A 27,033-nucleotide genomic window follows, 5' to 3' on the forward strand; every position below is an offset into this window, starting at 1 on the left:
ACTATTTGACTCGTTTTTTGCAGTTTCATACCTATGTTTTACACCAATTTGAGTATTTTTAGTGGCTGTTCACATGGAGGCATAAGAGTGTAACTTTTAAATATAAACAAATGTTTGTTACATTCAGTTTGTTACATTGTTACAACAGGTCGGAGTTTGACTGAAAACACAACGTGAACTCTATAACTGCTCAAAAAACCTCGTCCCTGCTCTGCTGCTGTATACATGCAAATGCTCCCTCAGTCAGGTCTGATAGTATTTGTCTTCAAATAAAGGATACAACGTACAAATAATGGTAAAATAGCCAATGAAAGTGAGATTCACGTACAAAAAAAGTCAAAAATACGTAGAGTCGTAGCAGATGATTTAGCCAATCACTAATCAGGTGTAGATGTCACAAATACCCTGTGGAGACTTTTCATTACACAATCTCTACTGGCTCAGTTTTAATCACCTATTCTCTGCAGGAGCTTCAGTTTCACCTCAGTGGCTGTTCTCGTCTCGCTCCCCCGTTGCCATTTCTTGTTAAGTGGCTATCTGCCTTGTCATGAGGCGGGCCTCTGACCTCATCCATCCTCCCCGCTCACACCATCATTAAAGCAATGCTCTGGGCTGGCTTGTCAGAAACCGTACGGCCTTGTCAGTCAGCGGCTCAGACAGCTGGCTTCACCGCGGCCCACGCTATGCCCCCAGTCTGCGTCTCCGTCCTCCCACAGAAACACATCCTCAGTCGTTCTTGTTGGAGAGGCCTCTGGGCTACGGCGGGGCTGCAACTGGTCTGTACGTCACTGCATCAGTTAGAAACTTTGTCTTCCTGTTAGTTTGCACGTAAGTAGAATTTTCTTTTTTCTCTCGCCATGTCAGGTTCCCCCGCTGCAAACAGAACCCACCGCCACCGACTCTTAAAGGTGCATTAAAGGTTGATAGCTTTAATTGGCATCGAGAGGCAGAGAGTTGAAAACACACACACGTCTGTGCAGCTAGTCTTCTAAGGACACTGCATTGACAGTTATAATAAGTTATTTGTCATTTGCGTGTTTTGGAGTAATTTACTATCATAAATACATTATAATTGTGAACTATTCCAACTGTTCCAACAGAGATGCATTTATTTTGAAATTTTGAGAAATATCAATCATCAAAAAGTTGCTTTTTTCCAAAAAAGTTGGCCTTTTTGTTCTTAAAATGCAATTTTTTTCCTAAATAAAGCATTATCCTCAACCTTAACCATAACCAGTTAATGTCTTACCATAACCTTAACTTAACCACAATTAAAACCTGGGTCTCCACAAGGACTACTGGTCCTGACAAGAGTGGTGTTTATGCCCAACTAGGTAACAAATACAAGAACACACACACTTTTTGAGCCAGAAAGTGTGTAAAAAAATCACCCCACAAATGCCGAGTCACTGTTATTGATCGACGACCTCATCAGAGTTTTTCCTTCACATAAATTGAAGGTGGATGAGTGGCCTTTTCTGAGCCACTGTCATAAAATAGATGCAATTTTAACTCCATTTTGTGGCAAGGAATGAATAAAAAAAAAGCTTGGACTTGAAAGTTAAATACGCTCGACATAAGAAAATGAGTTTGGCACCGAATTTAAGGAGAAAATATGCTGCTTACTGAATAATTTATGATAACTTATGTCTGGCATTTTAACGCTCGTAGACTTTACCATTAAAGTAGAAGTGGGAAAGACAAAAACAAACAGGCATGCATATTTAATGGGAAGACATTGTGTTTCTGCAATTAATTTCAGCCTTTAATGACAGGTCATTACTTCTGTTTGTATGTTAACTTAGATTAAATATCTTGTGTGCATTACTGTGCCGTTTTCCCCTCACAAAAATCCATGTTTGGTTACTCGCAGTATTTTCTCCTCTGACTTAAACTGAAAGATACTTCTTACTCTGCAACAACTGTTCATCCTCAAACTCCATTAACTGCGGTATACCTCAGGGATCAATCAATGGCCCATTTGTATATCATTTGTATACATAAAGTAGTGAGTGTACATATATATATATATACATATATATATATATATATATATATATATATATATATATATATATATATACATATATATGCAGACGCAGAGAGTGTTGAAACTTTATAGCATGCAAGTCTGTATATAGATTCAACCTCGCAGGAAACATATTTCCAACACGATAAACAATTTCAGAGCATCGCCTAACATGAAAAGTAAAATGCTGCTTTGCTTTTGTTTGGAAAGAACCAAACATTTTGCACAACAGATATCTAAACATTTATGTTCTTTGGTTGTCTGTTAGTACACTTTTCTCTTTTAATAATAAATCAATAGAAATATGACCTAATTTCCCTTTAATTGCCCCCTCTGACTTCCGCACCAGCTCCACGTCTGTCTCATTTACACCAGACCGGATGACTCGTCCGTGTCTGCGCCGTCGCAGTTTGACGCCGCACAAACTGAACATATTGGTACGTGGCCAGGTCATTGGACGACCTCGTGAAATTTCCAATACCAATACCACTTCCAAGCCTCCAAGCACTTTGGGAAAAGAAGCGAGAAGATGGTAAATCACAGCGTGAATCCAAGAGGCCAGAAGCAAAGTGCTGAGACTGTGAGATCTGAAAACAATCTCTTGAAAAGGTTACACACCTTTTGCGCTTGCTCATTTTAAAAACTGATAATGCACACCATATATATATATATATACATATATATATATGTATATGAATATATATATATATATGTACACACACGCAGTCTCTGGAATACATTTGAGCGAGAACAAAAAAGAAAAGATGCTCCTTCAGAATGACTTTTCTCTTTTACGTCTGGCACCTTGCAGGCCAACGCTTCATTTTATGTTCCCACACTAACTCACAACTGTGGATACAATGCATTTCCACTTATTTTTATCTCTATCTCTTTTTTTCTTCTTCAACGCATGACAATGTATTTCACGGGTAGAAAAGACTCTATTTTCACAGATGGTAAAAAAGTACACGTGTAAATGTATAAATGAGAAGCTGTATGCAGTAGCCACACAGTATTTTTGTTCTTGTATTATGTTAAGTTAACACTTATTACAAACGCATTTACAAACGTAACTCAGAGTAGATGCCGCTCTGGCAGCATTTACAGCCTCGGGTTAAATCTTTAGAAAACTTCAACCACCTGGATTTTGTGCAGCTTCATCTCATTATTTCTGGCAGATTCTCTTTTTTTATCCATCAAACTGAATGCAAACAGATCTTTGATCTGCCGTATTTAGGTTTCTCTTCACACATGTTCTACGGGTCTGGGTCTTTGGATGACAAACAGAAGAACAGTCAGAGACAAAATTGTACCAAGTGGATGAGAGGTAGGGTTCCCACATCAAATTCAAGGACTTTTCAAGCACTTTCCAGGACCAATTCCCTCAAATTCGACGGCCAAATTGATTTGTGACTCAACTGCAGCGTGGTTAACTTGGAGTTCCAATGTCTGATGTCAACGTTACAACACATACACGGTGATAACTTCTCAGCCAAATCACCACAGTCTCTCCCTGTTAGATCATTTCATTTAAAGGTACGTCAGCTCACCTCCTTCCTCCTGAATCATTCCCCTCTCTCGCCCTCTCTCTCCCTCTGCTGTTTCCTCCGTTCACTTTATTTAGCATCATAAATCCCCTCTTCTTTTTTTTATGAGTTGTAGTTCCTTCCTGGGAGCACTTCCCTCTCTATAACACCATCAGTCTGCTGTTACAGCAATATTATCGGGTTGCTATGGATCCCCTCCATCACAGGGCTTATTATTGTTTGTTGTCATTTAGCTTTAAGAGTGAAACGCTGCAATAACACACAAAGAGAGGCCTTGTATTAACGTCATCGGGGGAAGAAAAGAAGTGTCAACGATGTGGAAGTGTCCATTTTTGCCTTTGGGCAGCTTTTGTTTGTTTTAATATTTGACAAGGTAGATTCATCATTTATGATGAAATATTAAAGCTACAGTAGGCAAAGAAAAGGTCGACTGTTGAGTCAAGGCTCTCAGTCCTTAGCCCCTCCCACTAAATGAGGATAGACAGAGGTTATGTATCTCTGGAGCTCATCAGCAGTTATATTCACGTTAATAATTCACTGACTAGGTGAAAAAGGGGAGGGATTAATAAGTGAAATCTTCCTCCTCCTTTTCGAAAATGTGCCTTTGTTACTTGTGTATTTGTACATGTGTATTAATACCTATGTGTGTATTTGTTTAGCTCATCTTGTTTTTGTTTTCATTTTCATTCATATACATATGTTTTATTTTACATCATTAAAATAAAGGATTCATTCATTCATTCATTCATTCATTCATTTCTGGAATAATCCATCCTTTTTCACACATTTTCACATTTATCTTCTCATTTAACGCAATTTACGATGCTATTGTAATTAATTAACAATGTGTAACGACACTAACTATTGCACAATGATAAAACGTGCATTATTTTACACTTTGTGCATTATACTTGGTATCTTTATACACATGGAATTAAAATATCAGTAACACCATACATATTTTATTAGTCCCTGGGGGTAACTTTATCTACTTGATACAATTTGTATACAATATCCATTTATTTAATACTTTCTTTGGGATTAAATGCTGTGCAGTTTCTTTCTTTCTTTCTTTCTTTATTTATTCATTTATTTATTGTAACATGATAATAAACCTCTACAACTACCATAACAGTGGAAATCTGCTTTAAACGGACTCAGCTCATGCTACATTACTTTTGGTAAGAAATAAATAACGGATAAATAACCCGTAAAAACAAGATTTTATAAATCACAAGGTCCTGGAATGACAGGACAGATGCAGGTTCCCCCTTGTGGCACTTCAAAATAATATCTTATATTGGTGAACTAAAGAGCATTTTCAAGTGACTTCTGTCACTGATGATGGAAAGTCACCACTATCAGCTAAGTGTGAGTGCTTTTTAATGGCAGTCCGCTAATTTCTTGTATTGTCCAACTCTCTTTTAGACTTTTTTTTAGGTTGCTTTGCAGGGTAGGCAGTTGTTGCCAAGAGAAAGTCTCTTGTTCTATCTCAAATTATGGAGTTATTGTTCAAAAACAACAACACTTCAACCCCTCTCATGAGATTGTGTGTATTCTGTGCAGAAACTATACAGAAATGAAGTAGCACTGACTTGGACACAGGGCGTTGCAGGTGATCTTCTGCACGGACATTCCCTCGCAGAAAGCGCCGCCGTTCAGCGGCGCCGGGTTGGTGCAGGTCCGAGATCGCTTCTGGATGCCGCGCCCACACGGCACGTTGCAGGACGACCACTCCGTCCACAGGGACCAGCCGCCGTTCACTGGAGACAGTTCAGCAAATAACAGAGAGGAGGAATGGGGCATTGTGAATGAACAACATGTTATTTTCCCACATTAAATACTCCCAACAAGAGCTGCGGCTATTAAAGATTATGCAGGCTCCGAGGCACCGCGAGGCAACAATGCGTAACGGCCGGAACAGTGTGAGCAGAGCTCATTCACTCCGGTGGATATACGGCTCCCTCTTTTCTAATTGCCTGTTCAGTGTTCCTTGCTCTTGGATTAAGATAAACGCTCGGAACTGTGCGAAAGCAAAAGAAAACAGCCATTACACTGAATTGCAGTTTCTAAAGGCGACACTGACTCATAGCGATTCGACAGGTTGGAGTCGACCACTTAGCGCCGCGAACGAAGCACTTTACTCTATGATCTCGGTGTCTTACGTGTGCGGAATCCAAATGCAGAGAGCCGGTGAACCTGCAGTGCTGCAGGGCCTCTGGCAAATAAATACTTAATGGGCAACACTCCTCTTTAAATGAGATTAAGACACAGAGGCTTATTTCCTTTCATAAAGCACACATTGATTTTAAATGAGAGGCACTAAATTGAGTCTTTGAATAATACATTCATTGAAATAAAAAGGGAGACATCACTCTTCATTGGAAAACATGGAGATGGCTCTTTTAATCACTTGTGTACGGGGCGCTGAGTGATGTGTAAACATCGTGTCATGACTCTTTGGTGTGTTGTAATAAAGCAGAACAACAACAACAACAGCAGCAGCTGCAGCAGCAGAAAGTGTGATACCAACACCACAAGCGGTACCAGGAACTTTAGGGACTTCTCTGGGAACTTGTGGTGTTTTTCTACAGCTTCAGTTTGGGTTTGGGTACCAGGTGCTATCATTAATGGAAAAGCAAAAAGAAACGAGTAGAAATTAGTTGAGCTGAGCCTTCACTGTCACATGATCATATAGTTTTTTTTACATTACTGCCACCTGGTGGACTGGAGGGGGTCCAGATTGTCATCGCACTCATTTTTCCTAATCCTCCCTGGTACTTTGCAGTTCAAGTGCAGATAAGAAAAAGAAAGAAAACAACATACCAAAGACGATCACAGAGGCACTGGCGCTGCGTCGCTTTGCCACAATGTTGCTGGCCATACATGTGTAGTTCCCCGAGTCAGACAGACGCGCCTCGTTGATGATGAGGTTGTGGTCGGCTCGGGTGTCGATGTTGTCATCGGTCAGCGCGCTCAGCGGCTCTTCGTTTTTTAGCCATTCCACCTGAGAGAGAGCAGAGATGAGAAAGTTTGCTAAACACATGAATCACTTTTTATTCATTTAAAACTTTCGCACAGTTAAGAGCGTCCCGATCTTACGCCAGGTTACACAGGAAGTGAAGCGTGAGCACTGCTTTGACAGAGGAGCAGCGGCAGCTTCAGGGCTCCACGTGAGTTTGCACAGGATGAACTCGGCAGTGGGTCATCAGCATTCAAACACACTCACACATGTGCCAAAAACACGAGGAAAAACTCACTTTATGAGTAAAAGAAATCAACTGAATGTTACATTGTCCCTGCTCTGCCTCCGTAATGGATCAAGTCAAACGGATTCACTTCACCTCTGCTGCTTTGTTTATCTTGTGATATTCAGTGTTTGTGACTCGCTGCTGCTGCTGCTGCTGGACTTCACACGGCGCTTTCGGAATTTTGTCCCACTTTCCTCTGCGCCGCACATCCTCTTGTCACATGACATGAAATCACAGTAGGCAACAGCGTGGGAGCGAGACGGCAGCAGCCTGACAGTGTGCAGTTGTTGTTCTCCTCAGGCTGGATCGACTCAGAATCACCAGAATTCGTCTGTTTTTTGGTGTCAAACTTGTTTTGATAGCGAAAGGTCCGATATGTAAAAGTGAGGTGACATTGTTTTCATTTAGTATTGAAGATAATCTTTTGTACAAGTGTATAAATGACAGAAAATTAGTCTCTCATTTATATCAGGAGCCAGGTCAGCTGTACTGACGCGGCCATTTTGGACCCCCATGTGTTTATAGTAGCCCGCGATGGACAAACTAAACATCTTTAGACTTTTTCTAAAGTTCTGCAATAACTTTTAATCCAAGTAGTGTTTCAATGGGTGACTTCGACAGTGGATTAAGTCCACACCAAAGGAAAAGGAAATTAAGTTTATTGGAGAATAAAGTTGTAATATTACCAGAAAAACAAGACTGAATAATATGTTCATGCAAAATCTCACATGATCAGGTGCAACCTTGCGACAGGATAAGGAACGTGGTTTGACAGCTTCACAGATAAGGAAACACTTTAATCTTTTGGCACATCAGCACCACATTAGCATCCGTATCAGGGCTTTGAACGGATTGTCTTTTTCTCTTGTAACATTCATATATAATATGATGACTTTATTTCTCCAGTTTTAACACCACTGCATGTTCTCAGATGATTCAAATCTCATGTTTAGATCATAAACGCTGCTCATTTGTACCTTGTCCACCACAGCTGGGCAACAGCGAAGCAGTCAAAAGAAGCACTAAAACCAATTACCAGCAACGGAAGATTAAAGCCAATTATGAATTACAAACTTAGCGTCTGGTTCTACTACGGCGTGAGTAGAGCGTCGCATCGCTGCTTCTGCAAATTACATTCACGGTGTGGCAGAACGAGCCGGGCTGATGGATTTACAGGCGTGCACAGGCACTCTTTGTAATAAACAAAGCTCAGGCTGGATGCAGATAGGAAGTGCCTTCGGGCATTCAAACGCCGGCTAAATGGAAATGACACATGCATGCAACGCTAAAAGGGTTGATGGATGGATTGCAGGTAAGTATCGACACAAATATAAAACAAATGATAATACACATCATGGCATAGTAATCATTTCTCATTTTTTTTGCCCAGCAGCTGTTGACTGTAGCACAGTTAGTGGAAGCAGGGATTTTCTGATGACAGCAGTTCAGATAAAGGCTGTTTTTCCTCATGTTTGTCGTCAGGAAAACGTGGAAGCAAATTTACAAAGGATCCAAGACTCTTTTCTAAACTTATACTATGTTTAGAATGAGTATCAGGCTGATACGGTTCAAAATCTATGAAAACATAAAATCCAATATGATCCAAAAAAACCTTAACTGTGACATAAATGAATCACTCGGCACAGGCTGTAAACATGAATGTCATGTGACCAGAATGTTTGCCACAGTGCAGTGATCATGTGACTTATTTGGAGATAAAATGAGGCAGAAAAGTTTTTAGAGCTACAGTCATTAATTGGTTAGGCCTATTTTGTTATGTTTTTAATTATACCACAAATTAGTATTTAATTAATAGTTTGATTCTTTCTAATTTATGTAAGTTTACACCATTTTTTGGTCTCAGAAAAATTTTAAAAGTCCACATTTTTGATCATGTATTTCATCAGGGTTCTCACACCTTGGTTTATCAAGATTATTAGAATAATGTCAATATTATTATATTTTTTATATATTTTTTTATATTATTATTTTCTTTATATTATATAATTTTCCCTTTCACCCCAACCTGTCTAGGCAGATAGCCGCACATCTTCCAGTCTAGTTCTGTCGGAGATTTCTTCTTCCTGTTAAAAGGGAGTTTTTTTCTTACCACTGACGTCTGGTGCTTGGTCATTGTGTGAACTGTTGGGTTTCTCTTCTCTCTATAATATTGTATTTTGTTTTTTTGGTATCGGACAAGGAAAAAGAGTCATTGGCGCCTCGTCCTCGTGTGGCTTACATCAGGAGTCATCAGCATCACTAAAGGATTAGGAAAACAAACGAGGGGACAGACTCTAATTTCCAATGATTAAAGTCGTCTGTCACTGAATGGGTGACACAAGTGGTGGCCTCCAATCCACTCCCACACTCCTCCTCCTCTTCCTCCTCCCCATACACTCCTCCTCTGGAGTCTTTATGTATTCATCTCAATTTTATCCTGGGAAATTTGTGACTTGAAAGAGGCAATTAACGCGCGGCACGAGCCGGCCCCCCTCGCACTGCGTTCGGGGGGCCACGCTGCACATTAGCTGTCTGTCTGCCGCTAAACAGCCTTTGGGGCAATGATAAAAAGAGTCACCGAGCAGAAGGAAGGGGAGAGGGAGAGAGAGAGAGAGAGAGAGAGAGAGAGTGAGAGAGAGAGACAGAAATAAACTAAAAACCAGAGGGCGAGGGAGAGATTTACACCAAGAGAGATGAAGGCAGAGAGAGAGAGAGAGGGAAAAAAGATGAAGGGACAAACATAAATTGGCTCGACAAGTGGCAGAGGATGTGAGGAATGAATTGCCTAATTGGAGCATTTGTTTCAATTAGCAAGCGGTCATCAGTGTCAGTCTTGACGGGGGGGGGGGTTTGTGCAGGACCTCACATCAGAGCGTCATCCCTGTGATTTCATTACCTGCACTGGCCCTGAAGGTCACCTCCTCTCCACCACAGACAGGTGCTCTTATCCACCACACGCACACATAAATGCACACAGCCCATTGGGATGACTTTTCCTGACGATTAGATGCTGAGAAATGTGCTGGTTGAGGGGCAATTAGGGGACAGAAGAGCAATGTAAGAGGTGACATCACAGCCATCATGGAGACTTATGAGGAAGGTGCCACTGGGGTCCTTGCCGGCGCACCAACCCCCCCCCCCGTACAAGTTTTCCTCAATCTAATGGTCATTTGATGTCAATGTGATGCAGTACAAATGGTGTGTTTTAATTGTCTGCTGAGTCACCCTTCGAGCCGTGTCGTACTTTTTTCTATTTGTGCATCTTTTTGAGGTGTGCTCGGGTTCTGCCGTGGTCAGCACAGACCCTCAGCGTAAAGCAACCCAAGAAGACATACTTTTTGGGGTCTGTGCGGTCCGTACATGTTGACTGCGCATGCTCTGTGTCCCGTCCAGTTGCTGGAACTCTCTCGTTTTGGTCTAAGGAGACAATGAAGACGATGGTAACCATGGAAACTTGTTTGAGGAAATTTTCGGAGGGCTGCCGGTACCCAAACATGCACAACTCAGCACTCAAAGAAGGTGAAGACATGCAAAACAAAACCAGAGATGTTTCTAGAGTCTCTGGGGGACAGTAGGGACATTGCTGGGGGGGGGGGGGGTATCGGACATTGCAGTTTAAAAATAACCTGGCGTCATTGCTGTTTGTTTGTATCAGTCGCCCGTTGGGGGCCCCCTTCCCACTCAGGGCCCTAGGGCAATTGCCTAGTTTGCCTACCCGACAAGATAGCAAACCTCTGGAGGGAAATCATTACGACTGGAATGAAAAATGAGTGTGTAGAATGCTAAAATGAATTGGACCCTTGCGTAACTCATAAATAATAAAATATAAAGCGGATTCTGTGGAACGTGGTGAACAGGACTGAGCCTTTAGATGTTACAATTAAGCATGATTTCCTGCTCTGACTTTGCTGAACTGCAGTGAAGTTGGCAATGGTCAGTGGAACTTCTTTTTTCTATTCAGAGTTTTTTCATCAAAGCAATTACATGGATTAAGAGTCTCTGTCTGGTGATGCTCGAAGACCCGAGGACGCAACGGGACCCACTTAACTTCTTATGAGAAGCAACACCTCACAGCACACGGCTAATCTACTTCACGGATTCTACCCGTAGCCAATCAGCAGCAGTATTTTTTTTTTTTTTTTTTGAATCTTTGGTTTTGGAAGTCTAGACAACTAAAAATACATTAAATCCACATTTTGAAGGTGACTGGAAATGTAATTAAAATCAGATTTCCACAGATGCATCTTTTAGTTTACCAGCCACATTGTGTGTTCAAAACTAAATCAATTCCAGTTAATTACAGTATCGGATTTGACGGTTCACGTTCATAACAACGCGTGTCTTCATCTTAGCCGGCTTCTCACACGGCACGCTCATCACGCATGCACACGGGTGCCTTTATGCAAATGGGAAAATGTCCTAATTGTGAAGCCACTCATTACTGAAGTGGGAGATGAGTCAGAAATGGAAGCCATTGTAGCAAATGTGTTGATTAATCTCGAGATGAAGGCACTCGACTTGACGTGATTTAGTTTGGCTTTTTTTTGGGGAAATGTGGGGACAGTCTGGACACAGCCTTAGATAACCACAGACTCTTTAAACTCAACCTGGAGATGTACGTAAAACGGAAATGGTCGGATGACGAAATTTACGTCACGCGGAAAGTAGATCTTGACCCCTAATATTTAAAAGCTACGCACAGAGGTTTTAATAAGGCTCTCAAGTGAACTAGGTGGATTAAAAATGTTTTAAAGATGTAAACCATAAGCAAAACTGGTACTAGACTCTTTAAACTCAGCGGGAATCAACCTCGAGATGTACGTAGATGATCGCATGTGGCGTCCACGTGAACCAACAGGAAAATGGTTGGTTGACGAAAACGTCACACGGAAAGTAGATCTTGATAACTAATATTTAAAAATTAGGCACAACGGTTTTAACAAGGCTTTAGGGTAAATAAGGTGGATTAAAAAAGGCATTATTAAAGTATTTCTAAAGATGTGAACCATGTGCATAACTCCGGACTGAACACAGCCTTAGATATCCACAGACTCTTTGCATTGAGCGTGAATTAAACTGAAGAGGTGTGCACAGATTCACCCACGCAGAAACCAACATGAAAATGGGCAGAATTTACGACTTGACCCTTAATAGTTAAAAGTCACGCACTACTGTTTTAACAAGGCTTTTAAGTGAAATATACTGAAAAATCGTGGACACGCATTTTGATTTAAACATTTTCGATTAACAGTCTGCCCGAGAAGATCTCAGTCTGAACACAGCCTTGGACAGCAGCAGACACTTTACACTCGGCGTGGCACCGTGGGTTCATACGAACAGCAAGTCCAGCAGCAGGAGAGCGAGCCGGAGGGGAGATATCTGCGGCTCAGCTGTGCGTGCCCACTCCGGAGGTTAATCAGAAAAGATGAGCTGGGAAAACAGAATGGGTCTGTGTCGCTCCCTCCGCCTTCTCCTGTCGCTTCCCAAATGCCACCTCTCCTCCCCTCCGAGCGATGCAGCACTGCATTGCTATTCCACCCTGATCCGTCTTATGTTAACAAAATAAATAGGGAGGGGAGCTCCCGGCTACAGCCCGCGCTGGAGGTGGGTTTAATTGCTTGGCTTAATAACGAAGCTCATCATTTGCTCTCCAGGAGTCTCTGTGTGACCTATGAGGAAAATAACAACGGAAGCATCGTGGAGCGGATCGGAAAGTTGAAAGTTAAACAGTTAAACGCCAGCTTGTTTTCGGAGCAGCACCTCGATGTCTTTGTGAGGCTGAACGGAGAACAGCTTGTATCACTGTGCAGAAGCATTTAGTTGATTCCCCTTTGAGCCGTAGCCCGGGCTGTCTACCTGAGCCACTGTAGATCAAGGGGATTCATCTCGGATTAAAGGCTTTCATTCAGGGAAGTTGAAATTGCCTCCCCCGGTTTGGCTGTTCATTTCACACTTTCTCTCAAAGACGCCTCTCAGAAGAAACTCATTATTCAAGGTTCTCATGGACTCCTTTCTGCCCAAGAGTTAAAAGATCCCCCGTTTGCTTTGCGCACCCCGCTGATGCCTGTGATGTCAAAGTGGAGGATTGGTCTCAGATCAGCCAAACAAAATTACAAATAAGACGTAAATTGCAGTTCCCGCTCGTTGGTTCAGACGCGTAAAAAGTGTTTTTTTCTAACAAAGCACTTGAGACTTTTAGGCTCAACGTGTGTTTACGTATTCATCTATTGTTTGTCTTGAACAAGCAGAATAATATATACCTTCAATTTTTAAATTTAAGGATATTAAGAACCTGCCTCTTTAGCCTGACAAAAAATAAAAAAACATTGTTAAAAGAAAAAAGAAACTCAACTGTGAACCACTCGATAAATACATGAATAAAACAGTTGCTCACACATTAGAGAATGGACACACATCATTCAAAACATTAATAATCTAGAACCATGGTTCTCAAACTGTGGTACGTGAGCTTCCTCTGGTGGTACTGTAAGAGGAGGATGATTAGAGGGAATAAATCTGCCTCCTGTAAAGAGTCTATTTACACCACTGTATTCTTAGCTGGCACTTGGTATACAAAGCTTGAGAACCACTGATGTAGAATAATGACAACAGAATAATAATGCATGTAAATCCAAAAGTGTGTGATACGAATACAAACTCTGCCACGCTTATAAATTAATTTGATGTAGTTTCAGCATTGATTTATTAAGTAAAAAATGATCGATTGCGACAACAGCCGTTGGCCACAGTTGCTTTACTCTGTGTGACAAGCTTCTCCTTCACGTCATTAAATCCCTGCAGCTACAGGAACGTTAATGAAGCTGACGAGCTCACAGTTATTATCCTGAGCATCGTGAAGCGTCTTTTCTGACTTCTATTGCAAAATATACATATATATAGTACTGTAAGGTACACTTTGTATCAGAACTCAGAACTGGGAGTGATGTTACTCCTGATTTCATTGAGTTCCAGTTGAGAAGTCGGAAATGCAAACGTTTCTGGGGGCGATACCACTTGATAACAACACTCTACGGTTAAAAATTAAACAGCAGTATGTGTACGACTGTTTTACTGTCAAACTTATACAAGAAAACTCATTCTTTGTTCTGACAACAAATGGAATGGCACCAATATACGCAGGTTGACTTGGTGAAAACAGCAGGGACAGGTAGTGGGTGTGGCCAAGTAAATGGTGGGAAAAAGTAAAACCAGGAACAGGAAGTGGGTCACAATTAGGTCTGTAACCAAAATAAAACAGGAACAAAAGGTAAAGGGATTCAGTTTGTGTGAAAAAACCTTTACAATTTTGGAGGATATTGTTACTTTTAGAGTAGTGCAATCTTGAATCACAATTATTTTGGTTGGGATAAACATTACATGAAATCTTCACATCATCTCATGTCTAATCACAGGTGGATTCAGGATTTTAACAAAGCTAAAACTTGAGTATATGTTATTCCAATCAATTCAAAATGAATTAATATTAGGTGATACAGAAAGGTCTAACAAGTTGTATTACGCACAGATTGTCTCTTGTCTTGATTCATATTGTGAATAGTGTTGTGGTAGTTTGTCATCTTATATATATACGTATATACTGTAGCCTCAGTACATGGAGCTCCAGCTCCACCAGGGTTACAAAAACTCCTTTCTTTCCTTAATCTCTCTGATGTCACTGGGTACATCTCAGAACCCCCCCCCCCCCCAGGCTGTAAAAGTGCCATGTTTTGTAATACATTTTTTATTTTGTGCAACTATTGTGGCACATTTGGTGCAGAAGTAATTTGGGAAGCAGTGACCTGAAGATACTGCAGAGGTGTGTGCGAGAGTGACGGTCCTACAGCAGACATGGCCACTTTTTCTCTCTGTTTTTAGGTGTTGGAGGAAAAAAAATGGTCCAGTACACACTCACAGATGTCACAGCACACTCTACTGTCATGTAATGTTTGTGGCATCCTACAAATACTGTGTGTATATAAGTATATAAAAGAAAAGGTTACATTTGAATACTTTTCATACATGAAAAATAGTCACGCCAGGCCAAGTTCTACTTTTTACAAAAGTTAAAACATATTTATATTTTAGAAAACAAATTTAATGCAAAATATATTTAGAGAGTACATTTTGTCTCAAGCTATGTAATGGTTGGTGTTATAGTCGTGCAACACAGACAGAGTTGATCGTAGCACTTGCCCTAAAGTCCATGTGAATAATAAGATAAAAGGCTGTTTTTGTGGCTAAAATTGTGTGAATCAAACAAATTACTGGGTGTAAAATTTTCAGTATAAGTCTGACCATTTGTTTGGAGAGTGGAGGTGGGTCATGTTCCTCTTTTGAACTAACTTTGGACTTTATCACACTTCTTTTTTCCAATGAATATCAAGTCTGATGAAGGCTGTCACTTCAGTATGTGGTCCAAGATTATATTATAGATATCCCATATAAGAACAGTCATATCACGATCCACGCAGCTTTTGGCCAATTAGGAGTGCTGAGCTCCGACGTCATCAACCTGCACCAGCAGTGAGGCAAAATCGGACCAATGATGGAGAAGAGTGTCGACCTCCAGAGCAGAGTTTGTCAAAATGGTCCTGGAGACCAACTGTCCTGCATGTTTGAGATGTTTCCCTGCACCTGATTCACATGGTCAGCTCATCAGGAAGCACAGCAGAAGCCTGATAACGACCCATTTATATTTAATCAGGCGTGTTGGAGCAGGGAAACATCAACAAAAACAAACCCTGCTCTAGAACTCTGTTTACCAAACTTTTTTATACGGGGAGCCACTTTTTAAAGATGACAAATATCCACAACCCAGTTTACCAATACAAATCGTGATAGTAGCAAATGTCCAATTAACCTCTGCATGTTTTTGGACTGTGGGAGGAAACCATAGAACCCAGAGAAAACCAGGAAAACAGAAAGGCCTATGGTCCAAACACTGGTGACCTTCTTGTGAGGCATCAATGCTATAGCCGCAGTGCCACTCTGCCACACATCCGAGAGATATCCGTTTGATAAATGAATCACAACTTCATCTTAAGCACGTTATTCAATAAATCTTAAATAAAAGGCTGGAAAAGAAATTCAGCTCATCTCTTGCTCCAGACCCAGTGGACGATTGAGCATCACCGCTCTCAGCCCAGGGGTCGTGACCCTACTTTTCTCCAGGAGGGAGAGATGTTCTTCTAAAGTGCTTTTAAAGTAAAAACAAAAGAGTGACAGAATGGGGTTGGGATCTAGAGCTAAATAACACCCAAAGTTCAATAGGTTCCATTTTTCTCCCAATTTAGTAGTATAGCGTAGTCTCTCAAATATGACATTTTCTGTTGTCGATGATGCTCGATGATGAAGAAAGGTTTCCTGCATGCTGTTTGAGAGGACAGTCAGATACAAGACACTTGTAGTGAATCATCAGTTCTGGTCTGGGATGAATCAGAATTGAAATGGAACTGAGCAATGTGGCTGGTAATGTGAGCACAGTCTCAGAGTTCCAAAGGCCTAATATGCTGGAAATGCAGTTCCTTCAGAACAGCTGAGCCACTTTCCTCCTACAAATAAAGACTTGCTGAGTGGAGCACACGTCCCTCTGCTCTGTGTCGGAAATAAACCGCCGTCACCACATGATACAAAATGATTTCACTGTGAGTAACTGGAGACTCATTAGCTCACAAACTGACATCCGCGCTGACAAAGGTGATTCCCAAACACACTCTCCGGAAGAAGCAGTGTTTACACTTCACTCCAAACCACAGACTCACCACCTTCTGTCGGAGAGAGTCTGCGCCTCCTGCTACAGCAGCAGCATCCGCTCCTGCAGCTGAAACCTCACACTCGTGGACTGGATCTCAATATTTCATGGGCGAGGTGCGCTTTAAAATTGACGGGGCTGAGGAAAATCTGCCCCTGCACTCTCTACATTATTCACTCCCATTGCTCGCTGCCGGGCTCATTTGTGTTGACAAAGGATGAGACGGGAGACTGTGATTCTGCCTGTAACGCTCACATTCAACTATTTTTATCCCACTGTGGATTCTGCCGCGCTGGGATGACATCACTCCTTCACCTCACTGCTGAATCATCTAAACAACGCGGTGCTGGAGGTTGACCTACATCCAGGGTTCGTACACCGTGGTTCGATGTAAGACTTTTCAAGGAAATTCAATGACCGAATGTGACGACACAGTTTAATAAGAGTGGCAACGAAGAGCGTCTTCATCCATGATGGGGTCCACTTTTATTGATTTGCAGGGCGCTCTGCATCCAGACAAATGATTGTCCTTGGGATTTTGGTCAAAGTCAGTCTTTGCCATTTTCAGAGATCTTGGAATTTTTAATTTCCCAGGCATCACGTTGTCATTTGCTCTCTTGCTTAACTTTACTTGCTCATTGTTCTGCACGGAATCTCACGTCAACGGAGAGAGACAGTGGACAGTGTCCACCTGAATATCAACTTCACTTCTTTCTTGCACAAAATTCAAGCACTTTCAATGACCCATGTTTATTTAAAATGATTTTCCAAAACTTTCAAGGACCTTGATTTATTTCCTCAAACGCTGTTTCCTGTTACAAATTACAAACACATCCTGTAATGTAACAAAATCAAGATATTTAAAGACTACTTTAGTGTCTTAATGCACTTGGAAATTCAATATGAGACCACATTTATATTCTTTTTCATTTAAATAAAATACTTGCACCATCTGATATTTTTAATACGCACTAACGCCTTTGAGATAGGATGAGAAGGAGATACTTTATACAGGATTAGACATAGTTGCATTAAATGAATTACAATAAACTGGTGAGAAGCTTAAATGCTATCTATTCATAACTGGAAAAGAAAATGAATTTAAAACAAAATATATACAAATTGACGTCTTTTTTGGGGCTTGTAAGTTAAATAATACTTCTTCAAGGTTCTCTTCAACCTCTTCAAAGATAAAGGAGACACACACACAATTTACTTACTTAAAAATAAAAACTGAATAAGAAAGAAATCATAAATGCCCTGTTGGTGCATTAAAAAATAAATCTTCTGAACGTGATTTGCAGTTTACACAAAGCAATTATGATTTTCCATATTTTAGACATGTGCATGATGCATGCAGGTCCTCTACATGCGCGTTCATCCTGATTTAATGCCGTTCACACGATGACAGCTGTCACCAGTTAAATATAGGCTGTCACTCTTTTATAAAAAATCTTCAGCTCACAGTTTTTGTTTTTTTTTCTCTTCTTTTCTCTCTTCGCTGTTAAAACACATCATCGCACAGACACATTACAAAATGAAACGTGTCCTGATCGGCGTCTGTCTCCGTCTTTCTCACTTCCCCCTCACGTTATGTTTATTTTTTTATTTTCTCCCTCTAAACGATTGGGACATATTTCTCTTTAGGATGACATCACATGTTGCTAGAGAAAACATCAATTCAATGCAGACAACTGAAGGCTCTAATCCATTTTTATTTTCATGATTAATTGATTTGAATTATTTTCCCAAATAATCAACCAACTATGGAGTTTGTCCTTCTGATCCTTCAAGTTTGTTCTCTTCTTAATATCTCGTGGTCCTGGGTTACATGAGAGTAGGATAGTCCTTGTCCATGGGTTACACAGTACTGGCAAATGGGCAGATACTGATTCTGAAGAACCACCCAACCTTGAGTCAGTAGCAACTGGACCTAAGGTTCTTCTTGAAGACATCTCACCCATCTTCAGCCATGCACCATGTCCCTTAGGGGAACATCTGACTTCCAGTTCAACTTAGGTCACAAAATACCCAATCATCCTGGCTACAGTTGACAACAATGACATGCTTATAGAATATGAGATATACAGTGGAGGATTGTGATTGTGGGTCCTCAGCTTGATGTTATCCTACAGATGTCAGTAAACCAAAGAAACTTCACTCCTTCGTTGTGCACCACACATTCTTTGTGGAACTGAAGCCAGTCCCAGGTGACGCTGGGCGAGAGGCAGCGTTCACCCTTGAGAGGTAATTAGTCTGCCACAGGGCCAAGACAAACACCCAACTCACATTCACACCTAAGAGTCTCCCAATTACTCTAACCCCAGAAAACATGCGCACACTCCACACAGAAAGGCACAGTTCACACAATTGTTCACATACCATCAGATACCAATACTAATATCACAATGTGCAGTATAGTATTGACTGATATCTGTATCAGTAGATCTTATTTCTCAAAATTCTATATCCTGACTATAGTTATTATATGGTAGTTAGTCCAAACACTGGATGATTCACAGTCCGGAAAAGACTTTGCAGTGATTCCAAACTACTGGGACGTCTTTCCTGGATATTTTAGACACATTGATGCAACACACCATCACATATCTGCTACATTCTTTGTTGCAGAAACCCAATGATAAGCTTTCACTTTGTGACTTTTTATGTCTTTGCCAATGAGCAGCAGTAGAAGCTCCTGCTGGATCAATCCATATATATCTGCTCCCTTAAATCAGCCTCCAAAACTATAATTGGACCGTTCGCTGTGTGGCTTGACCCACTTTAGGCCAGATGTTTCTCGAAATGTGTCCTCCCGAGACACGCAGGGCTAATGGGGCTATAAATTGAAATTGGAAAGAGAATTTCTGACAGTCTTCGAGTACGTCTATATGTTAGTGATGTATGATATTGCTTTTTTAGGGGAGGTTTGATTCAAACCTATGCTGTGAATCTCCCGCATCATAGCACCAACACTCTTGTGTTTCAGTGTTGCTGGTACCAAAGATAATTTTTCAAACAACTAAGTTTGGATATGGTAGTTAAGTTTCCTTTGCTGTCCCAGTTACTTTTATTTACCATGTTTATGAAGATTCTAATGTATTGATTTGTTTTTATTTCATTCATTTTATGTTGAGCTCTTAACATTCAAGGCTTTCCCTTTCTTTGACAGGATGCTACACAGGTTGTTGCTCAAGTGTTGCCGCAGCAAATAAAGAGGGAAAGGTGTAAACATGCGCTTTGAGTTGCTCATTAATTTTCACGACAGTCAGTCAAAGAGCGGTATATACTCTCCACCGTGCAGAATAAAAGTAGTGTTTACCAGCAACAAAGTTTGTGTGGACTTACCGCTGGCATCAAACACAAACAATATCAATCTCCGAAAGGTCAAAGCATAGCTGACAGTAGAATCGACGGATTGAGGAGAGTAACTACAGCAGCTCTGATTCTGATCTTTTCAGCTCAGCGGGATTATAACCTTCTCACATTTCACGAGGAGGTGCGAGGAGAAAGCGGGCCTTACCTCCGCCATGGGCACTCCCTCCGGAGGGCGACAGTGCAGAACGATCATCCCATTGATTGGCACCTCCTTCCCCTGTGGGTCCTGCTCAAAGTTTTTCCTCAGGTCTGTGTGGGGAGATAAGAGGCAGCTGTCAGGTGTCAAGTGTTACGGTCAGCCTGGTCTGAATCCTCTTCAGTAGCAGCTAACACACCAGCTCTGCACGCCATGACCTTCAAAACCCGCTGCAGCCTATTCAGGATAGAGAGAGGATCCAATGGCCCTGTGCTGGCTAATCTGTTGACAAGGTGGTTTGGAGGATACACTGGGTAGATGATGTCGGCAAGGATTGTACTGATCATCCTGTTCACTCGTGTGCATACAATAGTGACAGATTCAATTCTGCCCGTTTTCAGCGCGGCCTTTGATAGCTTACAACGTCGCCATTGTCCTCTGAAAACCTTTAAATGTCAGTCTTTGGAGGGAAACAGGATTGTGGCTTTGAAAATTCAGTGGTGGTTATGAACAGGGGTCGTAAATCCTCGGCTCATGAGAGATTCCCTGCATATATATAAGGGATCTAAATGCAGGGAAGGAACTCCATAATTGTGCCTGAAAGGTTGGTTCAGCTGGCGGGCAGATAAGTGCAAGTGTGGGTGCAAGCACAGTTATAAGAAACTCAGACGATAAAGATTTTAACATCTGACATTCTTTCCTTCTTTCAAGGACAAGAAACAAACAAACAACCTGTGCTTACTTGAGGTTTCAAAGTATGTGCTTTATCTTTGCTTTCTGTGCAGGACCATATCAGAAATCAAGCAAAACATTGCAAATTCCAGAGAGAGGATGGTTTTTAGATAACGTAAACTGGCCTTTAGCTGTTGGCCAACAGTGGCTTTGAATAGCTTATTGGGTCCAAATTATAATTGGACAGAATTTGATTGCAGTCATTGATTTTTTTTGCCCCATCACTGATAAGCCCGATGTTGCCTTTGATAAGATTAGCTGTGCTCACACAGTGTGCTCCAGAACAAAGCAAGGATTAGGTTCCGTCTCCTCTTTACTTCAGTCTATTACGGCATCAACACTGTGAACTGTCTGACAGACAGTTTTGGTGACTCACCATTTTGTATCATCAAAACACTAAACGTTCAACAATCAAGACAAGATGTTAGACTACTTCATCATAGACCACGACATCTCATCTATCTCAGTCACTGGTACCGGTGATGGAGACCATTAAATCCTCAGCAAAATGTTTTCTGATGTTATAAATGAAATGTGAGGTAGGCTCATTTGCCCACAGACTTCCATTCAAACGTTCTTTGTGTTCTTTGAGTCCTCTCTGTAAGCAGTTGAGTCACTCCCTGGTAGTTATACAACCTATTTCAAAAATGAAAAAACTGAAAATTGTGTAGTGAGACTGAGGCTCAAGGGAACCAAAATAATGAAGAAGCAAAAAACTTCAAAGCTACAACTTCTGGCTATTGAAAATAGCAAACACCTAATGATAAGATGATTCACTTTATACACTTCATATCAGCATACGCATGACAACAAATGTCCTCCATTAGTGACCCTTAACGTGGTTCCATACTTACAGGCAATGCGGACCGTAGCCTTGCGACTCTTTGATGTACCCAAGTGGCTCCAGGCCACGCAAAGACACCAGTAATCTTCAGGGCCATGGAAATCCTCCACCTGCTGACGGGAAACATTGATCATCACCTCACGCACCCTCAGCCCTGCAAAAACAACCAAAAAACAACATCGGATAGTTAGCAAATCCATATACACACTCATACTCTTCATCATTCAGAGATTAAAATTTGCAATATTGAGGCTGACCTTGGATTTATGAAAATCAAAACCAAGTGTTGACATGACAGTCAGTTGCAAAACAACTGTAATAAACGTGAACCATCGAAATCCAAACTGAACAATGTGGCTAAAACCTGAAGCCTCAGACTCCAGGTTGAGTGTGACTTCATCCATTTTCTGCCACTTAATCCTCCACATGAGGGTCGCGGGCGGAGCTGGAGCCAATCCCAGCTGACATAGGGTGAAAGGTAAAGTACACCCTGGACAGGTCATCAGTCCAATCATAGAGATGAATTACCATTCACACCTACGGTCAATGTAACCTAATCCCCAATCTGCATGTTTTTGGACAGTCGAACTGGGATACAAACTGGCGACCTTCATGCTAGGCACTGTACCACTATGTAGTCTCCATACAGTATTTGACTGAATCACAAGCCAACTGGAATCTGATCTTTATTTTCTATTCTGATTTGGACCATGCACAACAAATCAAAGAACTCATTCACATATGACCCAAAAATCTGAATTGGACCATTTGAGTCTGCAGTCTCAACGAAGCCTTCAGGTCTTGGATTGCAAAAGGGTTTTAAATATGGTAATACCAAACTCCAGTTCAGTTGGGTTCAGTTGGGTTCAGTCTTGACGACACATTTATACCTCTGTGTCTCTGTTTTAAGCCACATGCAGAATGGCAGTTGAGAGGGATATCTGAAACTGAAAAGCCCTGCATTATACTGTAAGTAAAGGTCCTTAAAGGGTTAATCAATACCTCGATACTTCTACAGGCTTGGTTCACTGATCAATGGGTTTTACAGCATTAGCCTTGCATAGGTTCTTAGAAAAGGCTGACACACTTCCTAAATCAGAGCTTTCTTTGTCTCTCTGCTGACTTCTGAGAGAATCGCTACGGAAATTGGCAGAAGCACGGTCCCCCAGGGGTTTTTCCACTGTGTGTTTTGAGCGCTCAGCGCCGCTAACAAGAGGAAAGCTAAATCAGCTGTAACAGATTTAGCATTAATGATTCGGACTACACTTAACGGCTTCAAACAGCATATGTAGAGAGCCTGTCATGCAAGCAACACCACGACAATATATTCCATATTACATAACACAAGATCCATGCCAAGACAGCGTGTTGTACAATACTCTTATTTCACTGAATGCATTACAGGAATAGGAGAGAGCAGCACTCTTTATGGGCAACATGCTCCAAGCCCACAGTTGGATTTGTTCGTCAGCCTGTCACATGGCCTTAGATGAGCGGACAGAACCCATATTTAATCTGAATCATCGCCTAATAGCCTGTCACATGTGTTTTCTCACATTTCTTGCAGACTTCAGGCCTTAAAACCAACAGCAGGATTCAAAACCGAGGGGATGTGCAATGTGCCTGTGACTTGCAAAAGACCAAACTGAACCCACGGCGCCTGAATCTTCAAGTCTTTTGTGCATCCACCACCTCTGATAAATAACTCTTTAATCAGACACGCTCTCGCAAAAGTCAAACAGCCTCATACTGCGGCTGCACAGCTTGTGAAGCACTGAGCAGACTTTCAAATGAATACCAATTAAAGCGCGTTGAATGGCAGCTGGGCTGCAACGAAGGATCCACGCTGCGGTTCGTGGTAAAATTAAGAAATGGAGAACATTACATGGCAGGTGGTCTCCACTGAGCTAGGTATACATGACAGTGAGTGGAGAGTGGGCTTTTTCTTGTTTGTTACGCCAAATTATGCAATCATAAAAATTTCAGGGTGAGCGTCTGTGTTTTTTGAGACGAATATTGTTCAAATCAGGATTGACAGGCCTGACTCACAAAAAAGGTTGCACTTAATCCTTCCCCAAGACTCTGTGAACCCTCCCTTTTATGCTTTGAAATACAGAGGTACGGCACTAAAAATATCTCCTCTGACTTAGTCACTTCACGGGGAAATGTATTACTAACCACCTCACTCAATTAGAATGATTAGAAAGTAATTAAGTGTTTGATTAAAATGAGGTTTAAATCGTGTAAAACTCAGCAACATTCTCTGCTCTGAAATGCTGTGTGTGCAGGGACTGAAAGGCGGTGAATGTTTGTTTGTCAGTGTTTGTACAGAATATTAATGTAAAAGGTTTGGTATCAAACACTTGTTGAACAAACACGTAGAAAGAGGACATGTTCACTATATTTTGGTCACAGTTTAACAAACACACCGTACACAAACACATGTAGTGCTAGTTTAGCTAAAGTCCTGCTCTCTGTCTCCCTCTTTCTCTATCGGTCTGCTCTTTCTGTTCTTTCTGTTCATTTCCTCATCTTTAGGAATGTTACATTTTTCGGTCCAAAGACGTCTCAGCTAGCTAACAAACCATAGTTGGTAGAGTAGGAACAGGTGCAGTTACTCACCAGTGAACAGTAAACTGCTGTACTACTTTTCTTCTCAAAAGAAACTCTGCATCAGCTTTACTAAGTCTTTAACTGATATCAACATTTAGCTAACTACTTAACCTGATAGCTAGCTCGATACTAGCTTAATACATAGCTAGCTATGTTTCTATAGATAGATATTTGTATCTAGTTATCCTTATTTAGCTAACAGATAACTAGCTCACTACATAGCTAGTTGCAATAGAAAGATATTTGTATCTAGCTATACTTATTTAGCTAACTAGATAACTAGCTCACTACATAGCTATTTGCAATAGAAAGATATTTGTATCTAGCTATACTTATTTAGTTAACTAGATAACTAGCTCACTACATAGCTAGTTGCAATAGAAATATATTAGTATCTCACTATCCTTATTTATCTAACTAGATAGCTAGCTCACTACATAGCTAGTTGCAATAGAAATATATTTGTATCTAGCTATCCTTATTTAGCTATCTTTATTTAGCTAACTAGATAGCTAGCTCACTGCATAGCTAGTTGCAATAGAAAGATATTTGTATCTAGCTATCCTTATTTAGCTATCTTTATTTAGCTAACTAGATAGCTAGCTCACTACATAGCTAGTTGCAATAGAAATATATTTGTATCTAGCTATCCTTATTTAGCTATCTTTATTTAGCTAACTAGATAGCTAGCTCAGTACATAGCTAGTTGCAATAGAGAGCTATTTATATTTAGCTATCCACACTGTATTTATGCTTTAGGAAAGTTATAAAATGGGTCAGATTAGACCAAACACTTGAGGAAGGTTAAGAGGAGCAGTAAACAATGCTGCAGCTCCACAGTTGGTGCTTCCTCGTCACAGTCCCCGTAGAGAGTGAGACACGGGCATAATTCATAATTATTCAGGCAGTGGCATACTTGGCAAGTGACACGTTCACGTGGGGGCAGAAGAGACAGCAGAGAAAATATTGACTAATGAGTTTCCGTGATGCCCTAAAAAGTGTGACACTGTGGTTTATAGAAGAAGAAGAAGAGGAAGAAGAAGATAGAGGAGGAGAAGACACAGAAAGAGAGAGAGCTTTTCTAACTAAGCGACACATTTCTTGGAATACGAACTGACGTCGACAGGTGGTTTTGCCGGAGAGACGGAGACGAGCAGTGCCACTGTGTCATCTGTCAGCCCTATATTTGTTTATCTGCAGAGTAATGTTGACGGGGCTCATTAGAGGAAACCACTTGATCTGCTGTTCTCCTCCCCGGTCTCTTCCTCACACTCCTCACTAGTTTCCTGACTCACTTGTTTAATTCATTCATTCATTCCAAAAAAGAAGCACGTTCACTCAGAGAAACTCCGATAAAATTACTGCAATAAGAACAAGGTTTTTGGGCTAGTGCTGCTGCTGTAGCTTTGCTAGAGTTTATCTTATTGTGAGTATGGAAGATTTTAATAAAATGGGATGTTCACACTGCAGAAAAATATAGTTTTTTTTTTTAATTGGATCTTTGCAGGCAGACTGTTCACACTGTTTAAAAGTGAACAAATCAGAGTTGTACGTCCACGAGTGATTGGAAAATATACAATATTATCGCTTATTGTGATTTCCATCTTCTATTACCATTATTTGTTGTACTTTTATTCCTTGTTATTCCTGTCATTTTGTAGAATAATGGCAAATACAATTTATATGATGATGTGAGTGTTCAGACTTATTATATACACACACACATATATATGAATCGAGATAGATCCTGAATATGAAAACAAACAAACATAATCTGTTTTTGTCTGGCAGTGTGAACAAGGCCTGTGATGGTTTCAGCTTGATTGGTGTAAGTTCACAGAGAAATGAAACTTCTGCCTCATATCAACGCTCTCCTCTTTCTCCATCTCCACACATTTCCTTTACCTCTCTTCAAAAATGGGAATAGGTTGCAGTCCCATAGATCAATATTAGACTTTTCAGAAAATGGCAATTTCTACCCAGTGTGCTGGCAAACCTGAAATACTGCTCCAGTGGCTCTGAAGCGGAATGAAAAGTAGAGTTGAGAATGAAACTTTCTCCAGCCTCTCTGGAGAAGCTCTGCCCTCATTTTGGAGGCAGAGGTTTAATTGAAATATCCGTGTGGATTTCATTACTGTAATTCTCAGTTTGTGAGGGTCAGGATTAAACACTGAACTGAACACTGAACTTTTCTGCTCAGTTTTTACTCAGTGTTGGTACAATCCATTAAACTACTTAATTTATTAAGTTTTTGGTCATTTTGCTACTTAATTTGTGTAGATTCTGCCAATTAAAGTATTTTTTAAGACCATTTTCTGAGAAAAACAAAACAAAACTCAAAGTGCCTTGTGCAAAACACATTCCTGTGTTTTTATATGAATTTTTTAAACATATTTTTTTCCTGCCTTTGCAGACCAGATGTTTTTGACGGCACAAATATGTTTTTTTGTATATATGTGGACAGGATTATTTTTGAAAACAGAGGAGAAATACACCTCCATTTCCCAAAACACCCACCTACATGTGGACGAGGCCTAAAAGTGTATGGAATAAATACGAGAGCAGAAAGTTGATCCATGTTTGACTGCAAGAAGACAACCAGGCGAGCGAAAAACTAAAAAAACTTTTACAGTTAAGTTCAATGTTTGGTTTTTGTTTGAATTGATTTCAGAATAGTTTATGAATTTGGGTCGAAGCTGATTCAATTTCTATTTGTAGGAATTGGTATTAATGTTCAGATACTGATATTGTA

At 40.8% G+C, this 27,033-nt stretch overlaps 1 protein-coding gene across 2 annotated transcripts in view; it reads right to left on the bottom strand.

Annotated features, from left to right (window-relative positions):
* unc5db (unc-5 netrin receptor Db) overlaps window positions 1–27,033 on the bottom strand; it is a 253,424-nt gene that overhangs the window by 97,885 nt on the left and 128,506 nt on the right. For both annotated transcript variants that reach the window (XM_058636898.1, XM_058636899.1), the window contains exons 3-6: window positions 21,679–21,822; window positions 20,102–20,205; window positions 6,403–6,583; window positions 5,172–5,339 (exon numbers count right to left, since the gene is read on the bottom strand). In XM_058636898.1, the coding sequence (XP_058492881.1) occupies window positions 5,172–5,339; window positions 6,403–6,583; window positions 20,102–20,205; window positions 21,679–21,822 (597 nt within the window). The remainder of the gene's footprint in view (window positions 1–5,171; window positions 5,340–6,402; window positions 6,584–20,101; window positions 20,206–21,678; window positions 21,823–27,033) is intronic.

This window comes from Solea solea, chromosome 8 (assembly GCF_958295425.1).
Source record: "Solea solea chromosome 8, fSolSol10.1, whole genome shotgun sequence".
Classification (NCBI taxonomy): Eukaryota; Metazoa; Chordata; class Actinopteri; order Pleuronectiformes; family Soleidae; genus Solea; species Solea solea.